This window comes from Octodon degus, unplaced genomic scaffold, assembly GCF_000260255.1.
Source record: "Octodon degus isolate 3935 unplaced genomic scaffold, OctDeg1.0 scaffold00039, whole genome shotgun sequence".
NCBI classification, from domain to species: Eukaryota; Metazoa; Chordata; class Mammalia; order Rodentia; family Octodontidae; genus Octodon; species Octodon degus.
The window spans coordinates 12,913,404-12,924,783 of NW_004524615.1; the positions used below are offsets into that span (position 1 = coordinate 12,913,404).

Genomic DNA, 11,380 nt, shown 5'->3' on the forward strand with positions numbered 1-11,380 from the left:
CCTTTCCTTGTATTATATCTTTCTATTTGTATTTCTTCTTTAGAGTTCTTATACTAGGGAGACTATACGATATTTACACATGTGTGTCTGGTTAATAAGTTTAATTCTTACATACTAAAAATTCCTCCTGACAACAGAACAAAGGGTAGTCTTTGCTTCTTATTTTAGGGAAGGGAATACAGGGTATTCAGGGTCTCACTACTAGATCAGACTCGTAGTGATCCTCCTGTTTATAGCCTCCCAAGTGCTGGGATTACAGGAGCGCACCACCAGCCCAGTCTCATTCACTGGCATGGCAGGCCTAGGGATCGAACCCCAGCCCCTGCACCTGCGTACAGGCACTTTAATCCACTGAGTTATTTGGCCAGCCCTTAGAAGAAAAAACTGTTAAAACTTTTTGAACTATAAGATAAAATATTACACACATCAGCTGAAACGAGAAGCTAACAAATGTTCACCTTTATATCACTAAATAAAACAAAGCTGTAACTGGGAAACAACTTAGATATAAACTCACAAACATGTATTTCTGAGCTTAATTTTAATAACCAAACTACTTCATAGCACCTAACTACAGGGTAATTTATGAGAGCTGCTATTATGTATTACTGAATTTAGGAATACCAGTTTTTGAAAAATAAACTTCCATTTAGGTGAAAAGCACATATTCGTAACATACAAATGAAGAGCTATTTGAAGGCCTATTTTCAGACTTAAATAATTTCCCAATTTTTCTAGGTAGTCCCAGGGGCCTTGCAAAACATTCTGGTTTTATTTCCCCTTCTCAATTACCTTATAAGGTACGCAAAACAAGTCAGCCCTACATCTGCTTTGGATTTTTATCATGGTAAAATAGAAGATATAATTTATTATTTTGATTGTTTCTCAGTGCCCAAGTTAGTGGCATTAAGAGCATTTACAGGGCCGGCAAGATAGCTCAGTGGGCTAAAGCGCCTGCTTAGGCAAGCTTAGGCAGGCACACGTGACCACGGTTTGATCCCTGGCACCACAGGTTGTAGCAGTCCTGCCCAGAGGCCAGGCTGAGCACGCCACAATTTGTATGACCATCACCGTTATACATCTCCAGGATGCTTTCAACATCCTAGGTAGAAATTATGCACCCACTTCTCACCAACACCTCCTACAGCCTCTGGTGACCTCCGCTCTTCATGTCTCTGAATTTACCTATTCTAGGTACTTCGTGTATGTGGAATAATACAGTATTTGTCCTTTTGTGTCTGGCTCCTTTATTTCACTTTAAGGTTCATATACCAGAATCTCTCTTTCTCTGCTGCATACATGCCATGGTCTGTACTTACCACGCTTTCTTTATTCATTGCCCTGCCGGTGGACGCCAGCTTACTGCCACCTCTTGTCTACTGTGGATAATGCTCATATGAATGCTAGTGATACTACTGCTATCTTAAGATCAAGAAAGGGAGGCACAGAGAAAGTATTTCACTTCCTAAAGTGACATAGCCTCTTCTCTTGCCACATGAAATAATAACACAGAAGAAAACACTGACCACACTCAGTGTGGAACGAGCTCCGATCTGTCTCTGCTCCAAGTGAGGGTGCAGGGTTTGCCTTCAGTGTACTCAGAGCACTGCGCTGGCTGGAGGATGGCACAAGTGTTCATCCCCCCTGCCCACCTTGCTGAACTGGACCAGCTCCTGCAGGCCCACACTGAGGCCTCCGCTGGATTCAATGGGCAAGGCCCCATGATTAGGCAGGAATACCATGATGGGTGTTTTTTTCAATTAGCAATAAATAAAAAACAACAGTTTTCAGTAACTGCTGTTTTAGAACCATGCTTATGAATATGAACACCTGAGACCTGGAGTATTAATAAACCTTTACATACAATCATGAAGATAACTGGCTCAGACTCAACAAAGACCTAAAGAAAACTGAAGACAGTACCTCTGCCTTAAGAGCCAAAATTTGGGAGAATCAGAACCTCAAAATAAAGGCATTATCACCTCATCTGATCCAAGCCCTATTAGCGCCAGCCTTACCCCTCCAGTACTCCTGAGGTGTGGCGCTCACGGGACCTCTAGAAGCACAGCGCCCTTCTCTCCTCACTGCTGATTCAGTCCTCCGCTCATCTCCAAGCTCTCAGGCCTGTGACACACTCTGACCTCATTTACCATCACCCAAAGATCTAGTGCACACTCATATCTTGCAATATTGTGTCCTCACTCTGTGTGTCTAAAGAAGTTCTTATGCGGACACTGACTGACACCTGTAAAGCACGGATGCCGATAGAGTAGTACTCAGGCAGATGAGCCAAATTAACCTAGGAATCAGGAAGGCCTCTACCCAGGGCCTGAGGGCCCTCACGTTCCCTCATCTCAGAGCTCCTCGGGGCTCCCAGTGGCCTCACAGTGGAGTCCTCTGAGGATCATCTTAACATGAACATCAGTACCCAAGCCTCACTGCCAGCCTCTGACTCGGTTGGACTAGGGTGACATCATTCTGGGTTTTAAACATACGTATGTATGTGTATGTATCTGTTAATGTTTCTCTAAGGGATTGCACTGTTCAGCCAGGATTGAGAACCACTGTATTACAAAAACTAACACAATCTGGAAGCTATGGTCTATTCTGAGAGTGAAAATACAGATAATAGCAGAAAGACCTTCATGGGGTCTTGGTGACATCAATCTGAACAACGGCACTAATTACATCTCTATGAAGAAAAGGTGTCAGTGTTCAAGAACTGCAGGCTATACTAGGAAGGGATAATTAGAGTATTTAGTAAAGAAAAGGGTGCTAGGCCACACAGTATAATTTTTATTAACTTCAACTCATAGACGAGACCCTAACAGCTCCACTTTTGTTGAGTTCAGTCCATCAGGTTCTTAGCCCCACTAAAAGCCTGCAGTCCATCAGTCTTGGAAGCTACTGAGTTCTGTTCTTTCCAATAGCAAAAAGTCAAGAGCAATTTCCTATTTGGTTTAACTACCACCATAAAAATAGTCATAAATTGGCGACAACAATAAATACAACTAGAAAATGTTCCTGTCAAGGAAATATCAATATATCATACTTCTTAACACATTTAGAGACTTTGGGGAACTAGGACATAGCAGGGAAAAAGGCAAATCCCAGACGCCAGGGCAGCCACACTCACCTGCAAGTCGTTCTTGACGGCATGGAGGTCATACACGAAGAACTTCTGACAGTGTGGCAGCAGGAGGGCCAGCAGAAGGGACAGGGCACTGGGGACCAGCAGGAGACTCTTGGACAGAGGCGCCTTGTCTGGAGGGAAAGGAAACCATGCTCAGGATGACTGTGGCTAACTTTGAAAACAAAAACAAACAAACAAAAAAAACCCACATTGGTGAAAAGCAAGAGAATTCCCTTTTTTAAATCAAAATGCAGGTAAAGTACAGAAACTCTGTGCTAGTTCCCAGTAGACATCTCCCTGCAGAGGGGAGCCCTAGGAAAACACTGGAAGCATGTGAACTCACAGCAGGGGCTGCACTGTCCACCAGTTTCTGGGAGGCCATGCCAAGCGAACAGCAGGAAGCTCAGCAGGTCGCCCTCCAGAAAGGTTACTCAAGTGTGAAGTGAAGAAGTGGAGTGTGTTCTACTGATCAACCAGTCTGCTCCAGACCATGCAGGAGAGAAACACATTTGTTTAAAACAAACAAACAAATTTTAAGAGGTGAAAGTGTTAATTCTGTGGACTGCAGTGGCCCCCTGAGATTTTCCATCCTGAATGCTAAAGCAATCCAAGGTGAGCCAGGGAGATAGCTCAGTGGCATAAGTGCCTGCCTGGCAAGCACAGGGTCCTGAGTTCAACCCCTGGTACCAAAAGAAAGCAATCCAAGTCAGTTTTCCACAAGAGCCTCTGTGACCTGTGCCACATCCCCAAAGCAGCCATCAAATCTTGATGATCTTTGGCAGCTATGATAGGAAACTAATGCAGTGACTGTGATGAAAAGGACTGGGAAATCCAGGAAGAAGGGTGGCGGGCGGAAGGGTGGCAGGCGGAAATCTTCCCACTCAGAACTCTCACAGCTATTTCATGACCCTTATAACAAAGAGAATGAAATTCTGCAAATAGCCAAACTCAGAAGAGCAGAAGACAATCACGGGGTATGAAAAGGGTTACCCCAGGTTAGGAGCTACACAAGAAAGCGAACACTGTTCCAAGTATTCTTGAACCATTTTTTACAAAGAAATAAAATGCTCTGACTCTTAATGTCTCATAGATAGATAGCTAGATAGACAGACCTATCTATCTATAGATCTATATCATATCTATAGCTATCTATCTATTTGTGTGTGTGTGTGTGTGTGTGTGTGTGTGTGTGTGTGTGTGTAACCAGGGATTGAACTCAGACCCTTTCGCTTGCCAGGGAAGCACTTATTCTACTGAGCTATCTCCCTGGCCCCCTATCACCGATATTTTTAAGAAATTAGTGCGCTTTAAAAAGTCTGTTTTTTCATTTCCCAATACATTTACAACTACATATGAGATTTTTAAAGTCAAAAAGATATTTTCAACAAAAAAATTTTAAAAGTTGTGACTGATCTCCATTTTTTCCCTGATAATTAAAGTAATACTGCTGGGTTTCAGCTTGTGGCCGTGGTGGCGGCAGCATATCTCCCTGTCAAGCTGGGACAGCATGCCTGAGCAGGGGTCTTCTTTCTGCCAACATCTCGCCACCTCATTGCCTTTATGACCCTGGCGGACAGGACCTCACCCTCCTGCGTGCTCCCCAGACCACATTCCCATCTGCCCCCTCTGCTGCAGTTCCATCCCACTGGCCCTTTACTGCAAATGAACTGTTCCTCTCTCTGCCTCCTGAATACAGTGGCTTCTATTTCAGTGGTTCTGGGAAAATCCCAAACACCATCCATCGCGACCCAGCAGATACTTCCTTTCTCAGTTTTATGCACCCTCGAGTCAGAGCTGCAAGTCCACCTCCCTGCACCGGCCTGAGTGAACCGCTCTGGGCCTCAGGGCTCTTCCCCACTTCACACCCTGGCTTCTACGCTCCTTCAGCCACCAGCGTTCCACATAGCTCTGCCTTCCCAACAACAGTGCCCTGAAGGGAGGCCTGTGCCTTCCCCTTTGCAACTCTGCCATGAAGCCTCACACCAACAGGCAATACCACAGACAAGCATGAGAGACAGGGCGCTTTCAGATTCCGTCAGGCTCAGTTTAATCTTATTCATAAGAAATTCCCTGGGGGTGGATTCACCAGCTACAGTTGATACTGTGGTTACTGGGCTTGTTTGAGCATATAAAAATAGCCCACCATTTCCTCTCTGGTAAGGCCCTGCAAACATCTAAGCTGCAGCACTACGCGGTGGATACACACTTCATCAAGCCCCAAGGAATCTAAAGATCTAACAGAGCTTCCCACTGCATGGTGCCTCAAAAGTATAGTGGGTGCCATGAATGAGTGCGACTGATCTAAATTCTGTCATGAGCATTGAGAACCTCAGTTTCCTCACCTGTAAAGTGGGTACTTCAAGAGTGTCACAAGAAGGAAAGAATGAATGAAGGGCAAACAGCTTGTATGCGCTGCAGCATGGCAGCCCCCTGCAGGCAAGCTCCTGTGCCACTCTGACAGGACTGAGGAGTGCATCACATAGGTGTGACTTGGAGGGACAGCGGGACTATGCTCCTTCTTCACTCTGGACTTCCACTTGCCCTTGTGAGACAGCCCCATCGTTCCTGCCTCTTATTTGCCACTCCTCAGTGTGAGAAGGGAAAATCAGAGCCAACCTGCAAGGTTTCACTCCGGATTCACAGTCTCGAGTCACACAGGGACACTCTTCACTGCTTCTCCACAGGAAGTCTGCTGCCAGCCTGTCTCATGCCAGCTGCTCCTGTCTTCTCAAAACCCCTGCTCTATGCTTCTTACCTGGTTCACATCACCAGAGAACAAATGATTTGCTGTGGTTCTCTCAATCACTGCCATACTACCACGCACCCATTACACACTGTGCATTTGGCTAGGCCCCAGGGGATGACAGTAAATGAACGACAGAGTCCTGAACCTGGTGGTGTTTACAGTCAAGACAAGAGAGAAAAGAAAATAAACAAAACAAGGCAAGCATATACTGAGACGTAGTTCTGGTGACAGGCAGACCTTGATCCTTAGGCTAGGCAGCTGTCACCTTGGGGCTGTTTGCTACTGCCACACAACGGAGCCCACCCTGCTTACATGGCGAAAGTCTACAAGTGGCCGAGAAACGGTCATTCACACAGAGCAGTTGGGGGAAACTCCTCTGATGAGGTAAGACTTGAGCCTTAGGGAGTAGGGCCTGCAGATGTCCCGGGGACAACAGGAAAAATGCTTTGAGAAAGGATCACGTTCTTCCTGCAGCTGGGCAGCCAAGGCAGCTAGGAGAGGATACATGCAAGGCGGATGGGAGGATACAAAGAAGAGGGACAGCAAAGAGAGGAGAGCCCTGCAGGCCACTACAAGGCCACCAACTAACCCCTCCTTGGAGGCTGAGTGGATGCTTTTTTCTCGGGGGCCAGGGTAGCTAGTTAGAGAAACAACACCATCAGGCACTTCTTAAATGATGGCTTTGATTGCTAAGCTGAGAGGAGATCACAGGAAGGCACAGGAAGAAGAGTGGAGAGCAGCTGCAAGGCTGTTCAGATCATTTAGGCAAGACATAACAACGGCTCAGATTGAGGGAGGTTTGGACAGAGATGCTGGAGATCTCCGCCTTGGATAGGAGCGGAAGACACAGCAGACAGAGCATGTTGACTGACTAGGTACAAAGTGTGGGCAAATGGAGAGGTCAAGAATGACACCAAGACTTTGTTCTGAGAAACTGGAAGAACTGTTGCCAGTTACCGAGTTACTGAGATGCCGTCTTTACCACACCTGAAAGATCTGGGCCCATCGGCACAACACTCCCAGACCCCCACCTGGCCCGGCTCTACTCTATACCAGTGCAACTTCAAGTAGACAGACAGCAAACCACTACCAGCCCATAACAGGCAGGCTGTATGGTCCACGAAGTGGATGGACACACTGCATCCTTAAGGGAAAGGCCCCGCTATGAAAAATATCATTGGAGATAGACACATGCTTAAATGTCATCTCATTTGTATGCACCCCACTGCTGCAACTGTCTATCCCACTTGTCCTCATTTGTTTTTTATAGCACTAAGCAGCAGACTTAAGAGTGAGTCACCAATGCTATGATTCAAGAGGACTATAAATGCACCATTATTTTTGGTGACACTAAAAAGAAACATTACCAGATATAATTCTGAGATGTCATCAATTATTAAGGCACATCTTAATTTCAAAAACATAAAATGTGAAAAAAAAAAAAAACAACCATGCATTTTAGAAGCAAATGTCTCTGCTTATTGCCCATCTCGGCCACCTTCTGTTTCACGGGAACAGAAGCCTCCTGAGAGCCACAGCTTGGTCCGGTGTGTCCACTGCTGCAGTCATCCTCGTGCCCAAGTTAGGACCTGTCACAAAGGCAGTCAGCACATGCCTGTCGCATGGGAGGGCACTGGCATACGTACAAGAAGTGTTCACACAGTTCTTGTGGAGTGGTCCGGCGCCCACTGATGCAAATGGATAAACAGATAAACCGGGTCACACATATAGTGGAATTTAATTCAATCTTAAAAAGGAAATTCTCACCCTGGCTAAAACAAGGATGAATTTTGAGGACATGAGCTAAAAGAAATAAGGCAGTCACAAAGCCATTCCCCTCATACAAGGTACCTAGAATAGCAAAATTCATAAAAGAGAAGGTAGAATGGTGGCTGCCAGAAGCAGTGGTGGAACAAGTAGGGACTTCCATGTAATGGATAAAGAGTCACAGTATTCTAAGACAGAAAGACTTCTGGAGATTGTTTGCACAACAGCACCAGTGCGCTTAATGTTACAGAATGATATCCTTAAAAATAGGTAAGATGGGCCGGGGAGATGGCTCAGTGGAATAAACGCTTCCCTGGCAAACACAAGGGCCTGAGTTCAATCCCCGGTTCTTCCAAAAAAAAAGAAAAGAAAAATGGGTAAGACTGTAAATTTTGCCAGGCATGGGGGCACACACAGGGAATCCCAGCACTTGGGAGGCTGAGGCAGGACTGCCACAAGTTCAAGGCCAGCCTGAAGTGCACAGTGAGACCCTGTCTCACCATGCCCCCTCAAAAAAAAACCCTAAATTTTATGTATACTCTTATCTTACCACAATCGAAAATTTAAATTACAAATACTTACTGAATTAATAACTGATCCTATTTATACGACCTTTAACTCTGTCCAGGACTAAACCTCCACAATAGAGATCTTACATTGAAGTTTTTTAACTCTACCACTAAGTCTTCCTTTAAGAAGAGCAAAGCATTAGATCACTATAAGCCCTGCAGAACTGAATAAGGTAATACACCAATATCCAAGAAGTCCCACAACACAAGATATGGCGACACGACACTATATGCCCTGATCAACTCAAGACGTGTGCATTTTTCTTCTTGGAAAACTGACTTCTAAAAATACGAATTTTAAGCAATCATTTTTATTTAATGCACATAAGCACTGACAATGTACCTTGAACTGCATCAAAAAAAAAAAAAAAATAAGATAGACATCAATAAATAGAGGAACTGGAACTGGATAAACCAAATATAGTAAAATGTTAATTGCAGAATCTAGGCGACGGGTCATGGTGTTCACTGCACCATCCTTTCAATTCTTTAGCATACTTAAAATACATCATAATTAAAATACTGCATTAAGAGGGCCCAGTGAATCATAGAATTTCAACACTAAGATAGCATATAAATACATGAATTTTGTTAAAGAACCTGTTAACTATTATTAACAGTGATAATCTCTGATCTATTCATGGGATATTCTAATGTTTTGCACAAATCTATTCTAGCAGTGACAAAAATATTTTTTAACTAATTACTAATTCAAAAACAAAAAAAATTCACTGAATTCTCACACACTGGGATGGGGCGGGTCCTGGCAATCTTCCTGTCTGTCAGCTGAGACCGGAAGTGGTTCATGTATAAAGAACGTATGTGGTAAGCAAATAGGTTAGAAAAAGGAAAAGTAGTTTCTTTGCAAGAGGTCCATGCACCTCTCAAAATGGGGTTTCTCTGATTTCTGAGAGTAAAATCTATTAATCTAAAAGTAAAAATGGAAAATACCTATAGCAAAGACAACTAAGTTCAAGATTTTGGGTCAATTCATCTATTTCTCCTTGGTATGACCAAAGGATGGCCATTTTTTGTGGCAGTGGATACCAATCAGGCTTAGGTGACAGAACTAACCTAAAATAACTATTACAGCATATGTGGATTATTTTACACCAGGCACTGTGTCAACAAGAGTGTAATGCCATCTCGATGAATTCTTAGAGCAACCCTTACCCAGGAATTACCTACTCATATACTCTACGTAAAGAGTACGAAGCTCCATGTGGTGGCACAAGCCTGCTACGCCAGTACCTGGAAGGCTGAGGCAGGAGGACCACTGAGCTCGAGGCCAGCCTGAACTACACAGCAAGACTGTTTCGCAAAAAAAGACCAATAAAGCAAAAAAGAAAAGGAAAGAAGGAAGGAGGGAAGGAGGGAAGGAGGGAGGGAGGGAGGGAAGGAAGGAAGGAAGGAAGGAAGGAAGGAAGGAAGGAAAGAAGCAAAGAAGCAAAGAAGGAAGGAAGGAAAGAAGGAATGAAGGAAAAAAGGAGACTATGAAAGATTAAATACCTTGCCTGCAGTCACAGATAGTTAGTAGAAGGGTTGGTATTTCAAACCAGTTTTTCCTGACTATAAAAAAATAAACTCTATATGCCTTTCCAGTCCTGTCCCCTGGGTGTGCTGAGCTGGCCACCGAGACTAGATGTGGTAGCACATGCCTATAATCCCAGCACTGGGGAGGCTGAAAACAGGAGGGTCTGAGCTGCGTAGTGAGACCCTGTACCAAATACATAAAAAAGAAAAAAAAAGACATTAACTTTTTTCTAATATATAACAAGAGAACAAGACTCTACATGTTTAATAACTTAAAACACATTTTAGTGTTAAATGTCAAACAGAATTTACCAAATGTCCCTTTATTCCTTTCCTGAGTAGATACTCAAAAGAACTAAAAATGAAAGGTACTGATGCAGTAACTCACACACAACAGGAGCATTATCATAGGGCATCATTATCATAACTCTCAAAAGTGGAAACAATACAGTACTATGGACACACAGTACATGACATATCCATACTGTGGACTATTATTCAGTCACAAAGAATGAAGAAGAAGAATGAAGCCCTGCTACAACAGGAACAAACCTCAAAAACATTAAGCTAAGTGAAAGCCAGACACAAAAGTCACTCATTATATGACACCATGACATGATATTTCCAAATCTAAAAATCCATAGGGATCATCTACAGATTAGCGGTCATCAGGGCAGGGGGAATGGAGAATGACAGCCTATGAGTCCTAGATTCCTCTGTGGGGTAATGAAATGTTCTGAAATAAATATACTAGAAGCCACTAAGTGTGCACTCTACAATGGCTAGAACAGTGAATTTTATGTTGTGTGAATTTTACCTTAGTACTGAAGATGCCAAGAACAGGTTTTGCAGAGCTTAGCTGTGTAGGCTGTTACAGGTGCAGCTCAAAACTAGCTACAATCAGCTGGGGGCGGGGGAAGGTAGCAACTCTGCCTGCCCTGACAAGTCTGGCATATAAAAATACAGATGTCAAAAAGCCCAGTGTGGTTCACACGCTTGAGAAGAGTGGCCACCATATCCTACCACACTACTGGTTTTTCCCATTTCTGACTACTTAACAACTTGGTAAACTCCCTGGGGTTCCCACAAGAACAAGGTGACCCACTACCTTATGAAGTAAGTTTCTTACGATCTTTTCATTAGAAAGATACTAAATCAAAGATAAGGGTGAAATTCCACACACTGCAAGGAACATTGTTTATTTCTACCATAATTCATATTCTGGGCCTCTCAAGATTTCTAGAAGAAAGCTTAATAGAATTTGTCTTCAGTGACCAAAGTGAAAAATGTATACACCCCTGTGGCTATCTCATAGACCTCAGTAATAAGCTGTTAGAGGATCAAAAGGCCCAGTTTATTTTGGTTTCCCTACAGTGTTTAGAAGATGCTGAAAGCTGTCTGTAAGACACTTCTGGCCTTCTGATCATCAGATGAGCTGTTCCTCTGGGAACTCCAGAGATGTGACGAACAAATGCCATCCACTGCATGGTCACAGTCGAGACCCTGTGGCCCGCCTGTCTTTGGGTCACCTGCATTCCATAGCATTGTGCTTGTACTCATGCTCACATGGTCACCTTGGGGTAGCGGGGAAGGTTAGGAGGGGTACAGGGCCCACCCTCCCCCTCGGTCAGC

General features: G+C 44.0%; 1 protein-coding gene across 1 annotated transcript in view; it reads right to left on the reverse strand.

The window, feature by feature from the left end:
* Ubac2 (UBA domain containing 2) overlaps positions 1–11,380 on the reverse strand; it is a 161,229-nt gene that overhangs the window by 130,015 nt on the left and 19,834 nt on the right. Inside the window, exon 2 of the mRNA XM_004631192.2 lies at positions 3,137–3,264. Within this exon, the coding sequence (XP_004631249.1) occupies positions 3,137–3,264 (128 nt within the window). The remainder of the gene's footprint in view (positions 1–3,136; positions 3,265–11,380) is intronic.